The sequence below is a fragment of the Camelus ferus genome, chromosome 7, assembly GCF_009834535.1.
Source record: "Camelus ferus isolate YT-003-E chromosome 7, BCGSAC_Cfer_1.0, whole genome shotgun sequence".
Lineage (NCBI taxonomy): Eukaryota > Metazoa > Chordata > Mammalia > Artiodactyla > Camelidae > Camelus > Camelus ferus.
The window spans coordinates 14,395,744-14,413,067 of record NC_045702.1 but is presented as its reverse complement, the minus strand read 5'-3'; the positions used below and the strand labels follow the sequence as shown (position 1 = coordinate 14,413,067).

The 17,324-nt window shown below is 40.0% G+C and overlaps 1 protein-coding gene across 1 annotated transcript in view; it reads right to left on the bottom strand.

Annotated features, from left to right (window-relative positions):
- Positions 1-16,365, bottom strand: part of CHRM2 (cholinergic receptor muscarinic 2) — a 130,046-nt gene extending 113,681 nt beyond the window's left edge. The window contains exon 1 of the mRNA XM_032483431.1: positions 16,251-16,365. Within this exon, the coding sequence (XP_032339322.1) occupies positions 16,251-16,265 (15 nt within the window). The 5' untranslated portion in view covers positions 16,266-16,365. The remainder of the gene's footprint in view (positions 1-16,250) is intronic.
- Positions 16,366-17,324: the final 959 nt, after the last annotated feature.

Genomic DNA, 17,324 nt, shown 5'->3' with positions numbered 1-17,324 from the left:
GACTCGGAATAGACTTACCATATGACCCAGGAATCCTGCTCCTGGGCATATATCCAGAAGGAACCCTACTTCAAAATGACACCTGCACCCCAATGTTCATAGCAGCACTATTTACAATAGCCAAGGCATGGAAACAGCCTAAATGTCCATCAACAGATGACTGAATAAAGAAGATGTGATATATTTATACAATGGTATACTATTTAGCCATAAAAACCAACAACACAACGCCATTTGCAGCAATATGGATGTTCCTGGAGAATATCATTCTAAGTGAAGTAAGCCAGAAAGAGAAAGAAAAATACCATTTGAGATCGCTCATATGCAGAATCTAAAAAATAAATAAATACAAAATAGAAACAGACTCACAGACATAGAATACAAACTTGTGGTTGCCAGGGGAACAGGGGGTGGGAAGGGACTGGGATTTCAAAATGTAGAATAGATAAACAAGATTGTACTGGATAGCACAGGGAAATACACACGGGATCTTGTGGTGGCTCACAGTGAAAGAGAATGTGACAATGAACATATGTATGTTCATGTATAACTGAAAAATTGTGCTCTAAACTGGAATTTGACACAACATTGTAAAATGACTTATAACTCAATAAAAAAAAATGTTAAAAAAAAAAGAACACTTCTGGCATAGTGGGTTTTCTGAGGAAGGATGGAAAACAACCAGCTAGGAGTTGGGCATTCTGAATTCTTGCCTAAGCTGTATCAGCCTGCACAAGTCATCTAAGATCACTAATTCTGAATTTTCTCAATTTGTTATTACTCTCTCTTTGGAAATTGTATGAAAATGAATGATGTGATGGATCTGATAATTCATTGTAAATTGTAGAGTTATTTTTTTTAAACAAAGTATTATTTATTTTAAATAATCATTAAATAACCCACAAATATGACTTTAAGAGAGCAGGGATCAGACACAAGATGAAGAGATGGATTTGTGTTTTGAAACCCAAACTGAGATACTTGATATGCTAGGTATATCTCATGAGACAATGGAACACAGAGAACAATTAGAACTATCACAAAAAATCAAGTTTTCTTAACCCAAACTATATGATGTTGGGGTATTATGCTTCACCCGTTTTACCTTAGTTCCAACTAAGCAGAAGTAGTTACACTTTGAGAAGCAATACAAGCACCTGCAAAGCTTCTTCTAAAAGCCAATTCTGAAAACTTTTTTGTAAAGTGCCAGATAGTAAGTATTACAGACATGGAAAGTCGCATCTGGTTTCTGTTGCTCATGTTTCTTTTTCTTTCTTTCTTTTTTTTAAACAATCCTTTAACAATCCAAAAAACGTCCTTGGCTAGAGGCCATATAGAAACAGATAGAAGTCTGTACCTGACTCCAAACCCTGCTCTAAAACCATGCAATGATGAGCTTTGGGCACTCTAGAGCAATATGCAAATATAAGGGGTTATTTGCTCAGATCCACTTAATTTTTTTTCTGAGCTGTCAATGTGTACTTTACATATTTTGACACTTTTTCTTTATTCTGTTGTGACAGCCATTGCTTGATAAGTTGAAGTACAGTTATTCTCTTCAACTCTTTCATGCACATATTTAGAATAGTTATATATAAATTTGTATCTTCAAAATGCCTTATATAACAAGTACTCAATTACAATGTTTGTTGTTGAAGCCACCTAGTCTATGACATATGTTTGTTATGGGAGTCCAAGCTGACTAAGACATTCCCCACCAATCCAGTAAAAAGCCTCTCACTCTTTAAATGCTCTGTTAAACCAAGCTTTAGCTGGCTTAGCCCCACCCTTCTCCTCTGTTATTGCAGGAGTCCTAATACCTTTGTCAGAGAGTCCATATATTGTGTGTTATCATTGTTTATTCCTCACCTCATCTCCAAGGACAGATTGCAAGGGCTGGGATTATAGCTTTTCATCTTTGTATCCTAGATGTTTAACAGACTACCTAGATTTACCTACTTTTGCAGTAGTAAATGTTGAAGAATAAAGGAATAAATAAGCATTTCCAGGGTATCAATATCTGTCCCTTACAAAGCACTTACATGTGCTTTCTATCTACTAACTGACTGAATATTTAAGGGAGATACAAAAGTAAGCTTTAAATACAGAATGAGAATGAGAATGATACTGACATGGGTGATAGATTTTTTTCTTCGGTTTTAAATACGGATTATGTCCTCTTTATATGAATATATATATGGAATTTGAGCTCTTCTTCTGGGAGGGGTGGTGTTGAAAGGAGTTCCTAGTCCTGTTCATCTTCGTGAGCAAGCTGTGTTCCAGCCCTCTCTGAAATCCACAGGGGTTCCACAGACAAAGAAGGTGGAAAACACTGGAGTCCAATTTGTTTCACCATTTCCTCCATCATTAAGGAAGTGTAATCTGCCAAAGAAGGAGTATCATCCCTGTCCAAATCTTTTCCCTTTGAACCTTTATGTCAATGAATGAAACATTTTCTAAAAAGGTGGAGGCAAATTAGCTTTCAGCCTCCTCAAACACAGTTTCTCTGAAAATAAGTTTCCATCTGTCTTCTGGTCATTACTTACTGGTACCAACTAATGGCACCAGCTTATTGATAAGCTTGAGAGCTCACATTGGAGGAACATAAAACAAACAAACAAACAAAGCGATTTCCTGAGATTTTTGTTGAAATGTTTCCATTTTAACTTTAGGTCTTTGTCATGTGGAATTCTCCTTTAGTGAGGCAAGATAAGCAGCTTTATTTCCTGGCAAAACACTCTTTTGATTTTGCCACTCAGTAACCTCTGAAGAGAATACAGTATTTACAAACAAGGCTCTGGCATGTTCTATATTTTCTTGTCCTCTCACAGTTCCAAACGTCTCTTAAAATAGCTTTGCAAGTGCCTTCCCAACATTCCCCAGGAGCACACCACGTCCCAGTGTAAGTGACAGTGGCCTGAGAGAGCATTCTGTCACCTCATTGTGAATTTCTTTGGACCATGAAATAAATACCCAATGTCTCAGACAATACCAATTCTCAACTCAACTCCAATCGCATCTCTTCTCCACTTTCCTCTGATGTAAAACAAAACAAAAAGGCCACCAAGAAATGGGCATTTCATTTTGAAAATTTTTGTGGCAAAGCTGATTACATTTATGGTTATCAGGACTTTAGGGTGAAGTAATCTGCTATTTGGAAGAAAAGTATATGGACAGAATTAGGAGAGATGACATCAAGCTATAGCTTTCCAATTTGCCTCTTTTTCTTACTCTAAAGATACTGCATGGAATATTTTTGCCAATTTGGCAATAGATGTGACAACTGAGTTTCCTAATGGACTCATGAAATGGGGAAACAGAATAAAGAGGTGGACTTTGATGTCATTTCTAAAAGGCTTCATCCATTGTATTTCCCCCTGCTTTTTAAAAGTTGTTATACATCTCCAGGAGATAAATGTATTGTGCAATTTGTTTTCAATTTTTTTTTTATTATGTGAAGTTAAAAGGTTGAGTTGATACCTTTTGATGAGCATCAATATTAAGATATATTTATAGGTCCAAATAGATAACTGCAATGATTAATGAAAACTCTAATAATTTACAGGCAATTTCAGTACCAAAAATGAATAGATGAGATCTCTAAAGCTTCTGGAAAGTAGGAAAGTAGATATTTTCAAGATTGGAGTAGCTCCCAGAGTTGATTCTCAGCAGGAACTTAGAAGAATGACATAATGGCCAATCCATATTATGATAGGCTGGCCCCCATGTCGTATCTGACATTAAAATTTTGACAATCAATCACTTTTGTTTAAGCCTCAGCATTTCCAACAAAATCTTACCACTAAATCGTAAGATTCCCTTTGTAAAACATCACAGAAACAGAAGAGGGGAGGTGGAAAAAGAATCAAAAGTCCCACACAAATAAGAAAGAATAGCAAGGGCGTTGTATAGCTCAGAGCTTTCTCAGAAGGCGTTAAACTCTAAGATTTAAATTAATCACACGGTACCTTTCATTGGGGGTAGTCACGGTGAAACTGAAAATTGATTAGATATCAGGATGTTCAAGTCCCAAATCCTGGCTCTATCACTTTAAATCACTGTCACTCACAGGACAACCCACTAGTGTTTCTTGCTCACAGCCACCTTAACTGTAAAATAAAGGTATAGGACCAGATGATGCTGAACATTTCACTAAATTCTTGACTCTATGAAACTGAAGGAACTAAAGGCAAACAGACAATGGTACAATGGTCTCCAAAATGTATATTTTTAACCACTACTTTATACTGCCCACCAGTGGAGTACACCTTTTGGGGGATACTGGAGCCTCACAACAGGGAGAGATGTCCAAGCCTTTTCCTACTAAGCTCTCCAGTTGGTGGTGAAGGCCAGTGGAAGATTCCGGCTGCCAGGGAGCACAGTTCTGTTCTCATTGCCGAGGCTGCAGCAGTGCTGTGTTATGACAGAGTGCTAAGCGTGAGCAAGAGATGGGGTGAAAGTGGGCCTTTGGGTCTAGCAGCTCCCCTTCCCCTATTAATATTCCTGTGCTGTGATAGAGAAGGGTCAGGTAGGAGGGAGAGTGGGGGCATAAGCAATGTGATTTGCACAAATAGGTATTAAGCCAGTATTTGTGGAATCAATGAATAAAGGAACAAATAAACAAATACTCGAATTCTAAGCATAAGACCACGGCTATATAGTACAGCCAGGTATCCAGAATGGTACTCCATTTCATGATGTATATTGGTCTCCATCTTTGGTCATATATCTTATAGATGGAGTCAAGCAAAAAGGGTCAGTAGTATCGTAAGTCCACCTTACTGTAAAAAAAAAAGCAGTGTGCTTAAATCATATGTGATCTGTGCTAGCTAGAATTTATTTTAATGTATGTCATATCTAATAACCAACAAGGTGGACCCTTTTAAAAGTTCATGTGCTAATTATTAATCAGATTCAGCTTAAATAAAGTAATAATACCACTATATACCTACAAAGGTAGCCCACGGAAAATTGTGCTCAGGCTTAGATGAAGTGTTGGTTTCAAAAGTGGGAAAATTTGTCACAAGAGATTTATTTTTGAGCTATTTCAGAAAATAGTGACTTGCTATTATGAAACCAACAGAAGCAGCAGATTAGGGTAGTAATAAACTTTGGATTTTTAGCAGACTAGTAGCATAAAATCATCATTAAAAAATATTCACTGAATTCTGCTATGCGCCAAGCATAGAGCCAGGCATGATATTCGATGCTGAGAAGAACTTTAAAAGCCACAAAATACAAACCCTGCCTTGATGGAGCACGTCTCTTCTAACAAAACCAGAGACTAACATGACAACTTCATTCACTGTGTGAAGGAGTTCAACAGAAGGTACATGTGTAAGCCAGAAGAGAGGGCCAAAGCAAAAACAATAAAAATCAAATTTAAAAAGACTCTTAGGACTTGTCTTCTCAAATAAAATAAGATGCTCTGTCTGCTATTGGTAAAACAAATTAAGTTTATGTTCCATTTAGGGGTCAGTAGAAGTATCTTGGGTAAGTTTTGGGGTTTTTTTCTTAGATTCATTATATGAGTGTGACTGCTGAGGCTTGGAAGATCAACTGGGAAAGATAAATGGAAAAGAAGCAGATCAGTGATGCCCTTTCTTCCCTCTTCTCATCCTTCAGACTCAAAGGAGCAGAAGAGTTGTCAACACTGGGTACACAAACCATTTAAAACTTTCAATAGAGAGGTAAAAGGTTTTGTTGCCTGAATTAAAAAAAATATCTTGTGAAAAATATACTAATGGGACAATAAAAATAGTTAAATAAGAACCACAAGATGCTAAGTAATGATGGTCTTTTCTCACTAAATGCTGAAATAGGAATTGGATGAGTTAAAGGAGGAGGAAAGCAATAAAATTAATATATTCAGAACATGAGTTCTGTGGCCATTGTTGGAAAGTTTCAGAATTTTAAAACATGGAAATGTAAGGTGAGGGAAAACCCCATACAAGAATAAAATAATGTAATATATGTGGTGAAATAAAAAAACATTCTCTAATGCTTAGCTAAAATTCATCTTCCAAGAAAAGGGAAAACACATACAGATTTAATAAAAATACCAAAGAAAACCTAATGCGATGCAGTATTATTCAGCACTAAAAAGAAATGAGCCGTCAGGCTAAGAAAAGACATGGAGGAAACTTAGATATATACTACTAAGTGAAAGAAGTCAATCTGAAGAGGCTCCATACTGTATGATTCCAACTATATGACATTCGGGAAAAGGCAACACAATGGAGACAGTTAAAGGATCAGCGGTTGCCAAAGGTTAGGAGGGGAGGAGATATAAATGGGGAGCACACAGAGGATCTTTCAGGGGAATGAAACTCCTCTTTCTGATACTACAGTAGTGGATACATAGTATTATATATTTGTCAAACTTCTTAGAATATACCACACCAAGAGTGAACCATAATGTAAACTAGGAATTTCAGGTAACTATGACATGGTAATGTAAGTTCCTCCATTGTTCATCCATTGTAACAAACGTACCTCTGTAGTGCCTGATGTTGCTTGTGGGAGAAGCTGTCAGTATATGGGGGAGAGGGGTATACGGTAAGTTTCTGAGCTTTCTTCTCAGTTTTGCTGTGAACCTAAAACTGCTCTAAAAAAATTAATTAATTAAAAAAAAAACTAGAGCATGAAGAAAAGTTATCTTACAATAATTATGCAGAATAATGAAAAATCAGTTTGAATTTTAGATAACTGATGTATTGACATCATTTCATTTTCAATCATATTGGAAAAGTAAAATAAGAGCACATGGAAGTTTGGGAGAAAAGTAGTCAAATACTGGCTGCAAGTGGGAATGAATAAGTTACACTAATTTAATTAAAAGAAGCCAACAGGGTTAATGACCTTTAGAAAATCTGACCAGCATATGGCACAGAGATTTCAAATAATCTGCAATTCCTAAGTCTTAGGGAAATCAGCTAACGGATCCACAGTCACCATCAATTATTTCTGAAAGTGAATCTCACACTAAGAGGTGCCAAAATATAGGAACTGGAGGAATATCTATTATGGGAGAAGAGACCAAGGCTGCCAATTATAGCCTACATTCTAGATTCAATATCTACTGAAATAATGGGACTAAATCAGAGGGCAAATGTAATAAACCTTATGCACTGAAAAAGCTGCAGAAAAGCAGGAGCAATTAAGTAGCTGAGAACTGAGAAACTGAAGAAAGATGCAAGAGGAATGGATCATGAGAACCTGCATTGTGATAAAGAAGCTAAAATAAGCCAGTGAACATCAAAGGGGAGACATTTGTCAACCTCGTTCTTCCATGAAAACGTCTCCTGGGATTCAATCTGAACACTTAAATGATAGAAAGATGTCATTTTATTTCATTTGAATATAGAAACTTGCTGGAAAATAAATATGACCTCCTTTCAATTATCATTCTTTGAAAATAAAAAAGTAATTTGAATTTTGAGTAAGTTACAGAAGCCAAGGAGTCTCTTTTTAAATGGGGGGATTTTAAAGAGGAATGCTAAGGATGTGAATTTCTTGAAGAATGTGTTATGCAACAAACTTTGAGGGAGAAGAACAATTATCACTTTAATTAATTAGGGCCCTGTTGTTGCTCCCTTGTGAAAGATAATCCTTGATTAAAAGTGTCAGTGTGTAAAAATATGGACTGATATTGAAGTGTAAGAGTGTGAAATTTCAATTAATTGTAAAAAATTAGCTGATATTATCATTTACCAATAGACACTGATGATTTTCGGAGACTTGGGACACACAAACAAATAGAGTTGATAGTGGACATGTAAACAGAAACAGAATTAATCCACTGATGGTTCATCCCTCGGAATAATTAGCTCTGTTGGCCTTTTGTTTTATATCTGCAATGCAAAGGTTAATGTTAAGTCACAGCAATTGTTCTGCAGAGGGAGAAAGTAGCACAATATGAAACAGAAGATCAAATAATAATATTTCAGTAACGCATATTGTTTTCATAGCCAACAGAAATGTTCCAACATACATACATTTTATAAATATTCATGAAATCATATTTTATGCCTTAGAAATTCCATACCTGGAACCCTTGCTGAGACTCTTCTCCTCTGTGCCTAGAAAGAGCTCCCAGGGGGCTATGAAGGAGAAAGTATCTTCCAGCAACAGCCTATTATTAGACTAAGCCAGGAGGTGAGTAGCCAAGACAGATTCTAAATCTACTCAAGGCTGATTCCTCCAGTATAAACTCCATTATCATGACTCCACTTTCTGAGCTCAAAGTGTGATGTGCCTCTATTTCTTTTTCTTTCCTCTCTCTTTTTCCTTGGCTTTATCAGAATTAGATGACAAATAATATAATGAGATATTCTTTTAAAGAAATGGCTTCTGGTACAGTAACACAAAACAAAAAAAAAATTTTTTTAAACTTATCTTTGACTTGAGACCTGAGACTGATGCCCAAAGCAATTAATTCACTCATAGACCTAGAATAAGCTATTTAGAGTCCACCGGCACCAATTTCTGTGCTTAGATAAAATAACCACCAATCACAATGATTAGCATGAGGTACAGGAATAGTGTATGTAAAGAAATGACACAGGTCCTAAAAATTGGTAGACACTCGGGAAAAGAGCAGCTGTGATTCCATTGTTTTTACTGTCATTATTATTGTCACAGAAGAGTATCTCACCCAAAATTCTGGTATTTTCCCTAACATGGAAGTATACAGTCATGGACTATATCCAGTCATGTTCACTTTAAAATAAGTGCAAAATTGTGACTCCTTGTTTACCTTTGAATGACACCCATCAGCCAGAGACAACAGAAGTCAAACCCACATCATTCACTATGCTCCCTGACTTTGGTACTCCCAACACACATTAGAAAGGAGGAGAAAAAGCCTATAATATTTAGGCTTACATGTGAGGACATAACTGCCCACCCCACTGATAAAATCTGATAGAAAAGTAATTTTGAGGATGAAGCAAGAAAGCAGCAGGCAGATCAGGGAAACACTTTGGCTTTGGGGCTGCTCTTTATCTTCTCCCTAAAATGAAACTAAATGCCCTGGTGCTCTCCAAAGAACACAATTAAGTAAAGTTTTTCTATCATTTCCTATTTTCATGCTGGTCATACGGTAGAAGACTCTTCCCTCTGTAACAGGGCAGAGGAGGGCATAGTGTATTAGAAAATCTTCATCATGTTCAACAATAGGAAACTGTGTGAAATTTATGTTCTTCCCTTACTAATCAAATTATTCCATTCTTAGCTTCTATAAGGAGTATGAAAAATTTGCCTTTAGGTAATTCTTTAGCTTCCCGTCTCACTCCTTTCTAAAGAGCTTCTTAGCAGTTACTTAAATAATCAAGAAATAATAGGTTTGTCTCCTTACATAGTTCATCGTGTTTACTGGTTTGGCATAGTTGGGGAGGTAAGGGAGAGTTTGTTTCATTAAAATGGAAGACTCATCTTTGTGACCAAGGGTGAGCAATAACATCAGGAAAAATCGTTATAACTTTCCTTTTCCTAGAGGAGGTATTATATTGTATCAGTTTGTTACTGGAGATCATCACGGGGCACCAACTTTGCAACAGTTAACAGTGAAATGCATCCCCATTAACATTTATGACAATTTCCCCACTCTCCTCCAATAGAGCTGGGAGAGAAGAAGAGGAAGAGCGCCAGGTGCTTCGTCCATCTAGATCAGTTGTGAAAACCTAGACAGAACCAGACAGGAGAGTGCACAGAGGAACTTCGGAACCACAAAGATATCTTCCCAAGAAGACATCAGAGAAAATGAAAAATTGTAGTCAGGGAAAATGAAATAAGGCATAGAAAAGAAATCAAGTGCTTATTTCTTAAATATAGCAAGGACTGATTTAACTCTAAGGACATGAGGTATGTACAGGGGACTGTACCCCAACTAAACAAACAGGTACAGGTGTCACATGACATGAAAGAGAAGCATCCTTATCTACGGATGTCCTCCTGAATTGTGACTCATCACCTGTAATTGAAAAATCAGTTTCTGACCACAACTAAGCTCTCAGTCTTGATGGTCCACACAAAGCGGAAAACTGGTATGATGATGTCAGTAGCAACATTTAGGTTGAGTATTGAACATTTGTTCCTCTCCAATGCCCTTTGGATGCCATTTCTTCAATCTGTTATTATTTAAAATGTGGTCCTGTGATTACCTACCTTTGTATCACCTCAGGTGATACAGGAGAAGCATAAACAGATTCCTGTGTCTGACTGCAAACCTGCTGACTCAAAATCTTTGCAAGAGGAATAGAGTATTTCAAGGATTCATCCTGTGAATGAACCTCTTTTAAAAGACTTCTTAAAATTCAGTAATGATTCAAATAATTCAGAACCTGGTTATTTAAAGCACCATACCTGATGATTGTGGATGTTGACTATGGAAAAGTGGATTCATTTCTGCCATGAGATTAACATTCAAGGGTGTATAGGGTCTCAGCTTCAGAAAGAGAAGTCCTGCTTTTCTGAACCCAGTAAATACAGTTAACTTCAAAATACTGCCTTGCTACCACATTTTTCTATTTATTTTCACTGATCTTAAAAATATAGATCTTCAGTTTTAATTTTTGTTGTACACTAGCCATGGGCTGGAAATCTGACTTGAAACTAGTATTTGACCGATGTAGATGCCTGTAGCTTCCTTGATGCAATAAAATGGAATTGGGGGATAGGCATATTTATAGAGCTACATATAATCTATGCTAAACATTGGGGAAAAAATAAAGCTCTGTATTTCTAACATATTCGAAATGTATGTTGCTGTCATTTATACAAATACAGCCTCTGTTCTCATCTCAGACATCATCAGCATCCCTAACGAGTTCCAGTCGGTGCCCTACTACCAGCACCAGGTAAAAAGCATTCAACTTGCCTGGCACTCTTACAAATTAACCCTTTTGTAAATATTCATTTTGATATCCAAAAAACAATTCAGCCAACCCCATAGAGCTCTTTGAAGTGAAAAACCCAGGTTTTCACCTTCCAAATAACTTTTTCTAGGAATATTAAATGCCCCAAATGACATTATTATTATATTGACTATGTGTATCAACATAACAAACACATACCTAAGTATGTAGAATGTGTCAGGCAATGTACCTGGCTGTGGGAAATTAAATGAGATACAGGATGTAAAATATTCAGCAAAATACCAGGCACATCAGAGCTTTTCTTACCTATTATTATTGGTTTGGGGGAATGACCAGAATAAGAGTGATGTTTAGCACTGCTTATTAGCATTTTATACTAATAATAAAACAGATGAAGACAAAGGGGAAGAAGAGGAGGAGGAGAATACAGGGAAAAATATATTGGCCAATATTTATTTAGCATGTACTCTGTGCTAGTCATTAAACTAAGCTATTTATATGTATTAGCTCCTTCTGCAGTGGAGGAATAAAGAAATAGGGCTTGGCATAAAGGCTTTGATCAGTTATGGAAGATCTCATGTGGGAAGAGTTTATCCTAGACAGTTGAGAAACAGTGACAAATTTTTAACGGGAGAATGATATGTTCAGATTTGCATTTTAGAAAGGTTATTCTGGCAGTGTGAGGCATGAATTGTACTAGGGAAAGACTGGAGGTGGGAGACCAGCTAGAAACACAAGACTCTGGTGATAGTTCATGTGAGAGATGCTAAAGGTTTATAAAAGATGTGTGGATGGAGAGAAAGGGATGAATTCCAGACAAATCTCAGAGACAGGTTTGACTTGATTTCACTGTGAGATGGTCAAAGGAGAACTGGAGTGAGGAAGAAAGAAGACATGTTTATAGCATATCAATCTCACTTCTAACTTATCATATAATTTGTTAGTAATAATGTGAAGATCGATGCTAATATTCACACAATAAAATACAGTAAAACTTCCAAGTTTCTCACATAACAAAACAACAAATTATACATACAAATTATTATTATTATTATATATGCTATCCAGCAAGAACAATGTTCTCATTCTAAAGTTGATTTCCATTTTGAAATTTTAAAGACATAACATATCAAACATTCCATTAGCTTCTTCTTCCAGAGATATCTCAGTGTCTCCCATAACAAAAGTCTCTGTCTCCCATAGGAAGATTTTCACAATGATGCTAAACACATAAGAGCTTAAGTATTTCTCATTTCCCATAATTTTCTAGAATTCTTCACAGCAAACAGCACTTAATATGTTCAGGCAATGAATATTTTCTACTAATTTCTTTACTTAAAATATACCAAGTAAGAGTCTTTTTTGCTTTTGTACACCCCAAATTATCACTGAAATTGAGATTCTCTCAAAGTTTTAAAAACTGTGTTCATGCCCTATCCACAGCAGTGTGCTTCCTGCTATTGAACACCAGAGGGCACCATTCAGTGGCAGCCTGGATTTGGGAAAGGGGGGAAAGGGAAGGAAAGAATTCCATTGCTAATGAAAAAACTGATTTTTTTAGTGTGTACCCTTATCTGCCATGAAACATTACCATGGTAACAGCACTAGTTAAGATGATTGCATATTTAGGTCACAGTATAAAAGAAGGAGCTTGAACATGTGTGAAGAAAAAGGGAAATGAAGTAAAGTAAGACAAGAATATATCAAGTGTAGAAGGAGGCAACCCACCAGAACCTACCTCACACTTTGCTAACTGCAGGTTGCAAAGTCACATCATGCCTGTCAAAGCAAAGGTGAATGATAAATTCTAACTAAAATCAAAAGTCACCATTCAAACTCAGAAGCTCAACCACCAGCAATCTTAATAAAGAAAAAGGAACTCACTTGAAGAGACAGCCAGCCGAGAAGCTGGGATGTGTGTGTTCTGGGGCGGTTCTTGGTTAGCTGCATCACAGGAAAACCTCTTCATCCACATCAACACTTAACATGAGTTAAACTGGATAATAGCAAAATTCTCCTTCATTCTTTCACACCAGACAGAGGAAAATGGTGTCGCTATAGGTGAAGATAACACCAGCCAAAATATCAGGTAATTTCTTTGGTGCCCTTGTCTTCCTCTGCCAGAGGCAATCACTGATTAATCAGAACAAGCATGTTGTGCCAACTAAGAAGCTACTTGGCACTGAATCTTCCTTGCTTAGGGTTTAGGGGATACAAACAGGAACATGCAGAGTTGAATTAAAAGAATGGCGAAAATATTGTTGAACTCTGAACACCACCGTTGTGATTTCCCCAAACTGGGAAAATGTGTGCTGCAACTATTCATCAGCACAGCATAAGACAAAGACTGGAGTCCAACAGGCTTACATGTGAATCCAGGGGTTGCAACTTACTTACTAGCTGTGTGATCCTGGGCCATTACCTGACCCCTCTAATGCTGGTTTCCTCATCTGTAAAATGAGGACAATAACACTTACTTCATAGGGTTGCTGCAATGATAAAATGAGAAAACTGATTCAACTATTTGCTTATTCAACAAATATTTAATAAAACCTTAGGATGTGCCAGACACTATCTTAAACAGTGGGGATAAAGCCCTGACAGAACAGATGATATAATACATGTAAGGTGCTTAGGACAGTCTCAGGGATTTAGAACACACCTGATGACAATGCTTTTCCAAGCAAAAATGACCTGCTTCCTTTGCTCCACACAAAACACATGCTACCACCAGCACTATCACCATGTGGCCCAGCTGAGCTTTGGGGTGTGCAGTCAGTACACTTGTTCTGATATCCCTGAAGGAGAAAAGTCCCAGCATCTGCTCAATGAACCAAAGGTAGACAAAATGGGGACAGGTGACAGAGAAAGAAAGCCAAGTGTTAACAGTCACAAGGAGGACACTGACAGTGTTTGATACAGAGGAGTCCTCTGAGGAAAAATACACAGGTCCACATCATAAATGCCAAGCCTACTCAAATACAAGGTTAAATAAAGAAAACCAGGTCCCTCAAGGAAACTGTGTGACAAAATATTTCTGTCAGTTTCTTGATCCTACTGAGTAAGTGAAAAAGGATTAAGATAAGAGTAACAGTGAGGTTTGAGTAGTCATACCCATTGCATTCTCTCACAGGCATACCCCGAAAGACAGCATTGGTGATAGAGGTTCATTACGATGGCTGTTGATGGCATATCCACAGATTCTCGAGCTCATTTTTTCTCCCATTTTCCTCTTCAGTTCCTTTATTCTGTTGCCCCCTCTCCATCCTCTCTTGTACTTGCTTTAACTTTGTTCACTGCTGTGGGTCAGACATGTGCCTCCTGACCATGCGCATCCTCCCCCAATGAAATGGGTACCATGCCTTCCCTGCCTTCCCTGTGAGCCCACAGCCTTCAGTCTACTGTTCTCGTCAAACCTCTGAGGCTTCCCCTCTCTCCTCCTGTGCACTGCCACCCCCTTTCCCCTGGGATGGCTACCCCGAAATCAGAATTGTAAAAGTGCCATTGAATGTACATCCAAGTGGCTAATGTTGGAGGTTATCTGGGCAAAGGTGATAGGATCACATTTGGAGCAATGTGGTTTTTAAATGTGAAGATAGCACTCTCTGTGCCCCCAAATTGATAGACTGTGGGGACTCATTCCAAAGAGACTTTTACCTGTGTCTAACTGCTAGTCTCTTCCACATCCACCCCTTTTGTCAGCTGAGAGCTGCAAACATGTTCTGTGGATTCTCTTGAATTTGAACTATGATAGGGATATTTAAGTCTACCCATTTTCTCGCTCTAATGCCCCTCCAGACACTCTCAGACATGCTTACACAAACAAGCACATCTTTCTTTTGTAGGAAGTCTGAATGTCTGTCAGGAAGGGCACCCTGAATTTTTGGATCCCAGGACTTTACCCAACTCCCACCCCATCTCATTCACAGAGTTTTAAAACAGTAAACTGAGTGGGCTGGAATTTCCATGGCTTTTTAGGGTTAAGTTTTACTACTCAGTTTTAATTGGCTTAACTGTTCAGCCTAGTAAAGCATATAGAGTCAACAGAAGTTGCTCATCCTCCTGCCACAACTGGAACACATCACTAATAGTAAAGACAATGAAAATTCATCTGGCATTAATTTATTACTTCTTGAAACCTTAGCTGCCAAACCCTGCAAAGCTGCAACATTGCTGGCACACCCATATGACAAGAATCTCAAAAGTCCACTTTGTGAATTGCAGACTAGGACAGTTCTCAGTGTGAATCAACCGGTTTACTCTTATGATCATCCATGCCCTTGCCTTTATCCCTCCAGGACGACACACACATGCCCAAATGCTGTATCTTAAGGCTATCACCACCCTTACTATTTACTTACCAATGAAAATGCACTCTCTGTATATCCCTGCCATATGTTGTCAATGTAATTTGTGTATATATACAGATTGCCAACAAAACACCATGGGCGCCTTTGCCTCATAAGGCCGGGTTGAGTATCAAGAGTTTATGAGTAGCCTCGCTTTCAGAGCTGTTCTCAATACCAGGAAACCCAGATGGCCTGGAGCAAAGTGAGGTGCTGCTCCACTCCAGGACCCAGCCATCTAGGCTTCCCTGGAGAAGGCTGAGACCTGGTGGGGTGGAGGCTGAGGATTTGCACGCTGCAGCCTCAGGGTCCCTTAATGCTCTGCACAGCCGAGACAGAGCGCTGGGGGTCTTTTCTTCCCAGAACCTACCCCCACCCCATCCTCAACCCCAAATCGAGTTTTCCCCAAGCCTTTCTTGTGGCCCCACCGTTTATCTCTGGAGTCTGGGCTGGCTCCCCTCTCTTCCAGCCCAGTCCTCTGCGGAGCTGAGGCTACGGCCAGGGCATCGCTCCCTTTTGCTCTGTCCCTGATCCCAGCAGTGGAAGTGCCTTGGCCGCAGGCTCCCGGCACAGTGGAGCTGGGGCTGCAGGCAGGAGCAAGAGCCAGTGTGCGGGAGAGCCTGGGGACGTGTGTTTGTATCGCTGGCTGCGTGCACTAGGGGACTCGCAAACTACAGGAACCCACTGCCATCCAGCGCTAAGAAAAAAAGCAAGAAAAGCAAAACAAAGTTTAAAAAAAAAAAAAGAAAGAAAAAAGAAAAGAAAAGCTAAGATACGAGGGAAATAGGAAGTCAATGCAGGGGATTTGGGGGCTTGAAGGACCGCGAGGCGCTGGGCTCCTGCTGGGCTCGCTGCACCTGGGCTGGCTGACTTGGAGCCCTCGGTGGCCTCGGTCACAGGCTGGCAGTCAACTGACTAAGGACACGGGAGGGCAGTCCAGTGAGGTGTCAGCAGGGAGCTCTGCTTGCCTTAGGCATATACCTTCATTTTTCTGCTCTCTTCCCACCTCTCCGTCCCGGTGACTCACCATAGATATTTCCATACAGGCAAAACTGGTTTCACGGAGTTGGACTGGTGAGCTCCTCGGCGGACTTTCCCTTGGGCTACTGAGTGGCTCACAGAATGAGCAGGAGGGTAGAGAAAGGAATGGGGATGTTGGAAGGGCACTGAGGCAGTGGGTGTGTGTTGCTTTCTGAGTCGTGAGTCGTGATTCTGGGGAATCTTGACCTGTTAGGCGCTCTCGTGGGCGAGCAGCCTCCTGCCCCTGGAGGGGCGCCCCAAGGTACTGGGCAGAGCGCACAGGTGGAATTTCTGCGTGATCTCCCCTGCGCGGACTTGACCACACATCGCGGGTTTTGAGAGCTACAAGTTAGCGGCGATCGCCCAGGTCCGCAAATGCGGACCGCGAGGGATATTGCGGGTTCACGGGTTCCCGATCTATAACCCTGAACCCCACGGGGTGGCCCAGAACCCATCGTGAGGTGGCTGACGGCAAAGCCCAGGCATGATCCGGGACCTCGCGCGCTCTGGGCTGAGACCCTGTCCTAAAATCAAGGCGGACAGCCGACGTCGTGAGAGGGCCGAAATAGGATGGGGTTGCAGAAGGCTTCCCTCTCTTTTGTCCTGGGACCCTCTACTCATTCTTATTCTCTTGCCCCTGGGCTGTGCCCCTCCGACCTCAGCAGCAAGCCTCTCTCCAGCGACCCGACGCGGGCGCCCGAAGGGCTGTTTGGAAGGCGAAACTGGAGGAAGGTACAGAGCCGAGGGAGCCTAGTGTCCACCTCAAACGCCTGGAAGACCCCAGGCAGGAAGGAGTGTGAGAGGCAAGAGAGGACGAAGCTCCCCTTGTCTTTTCCGCTACGGCTTCTCGGGGAGGGGGAGAGGGTCGGTGACAGTGGAGGGGATGGCGGGCTGGAAGAGAGAGCGCTGCCCTGGCCGGCGCGGACCCCAGGTTGCCTTCGCCACATTCTGCCGGACTCAGTGACCCGCGGAATCGCGTCCCCGCCCTGCGCTCTACCTTCTTTGCCCCTGCCTTCCAGACCCGCCATCGCTGCCCTCAGTTCTCGGAGCCCCAGGAGCCAAAGTTTCCATTTAAGGATCT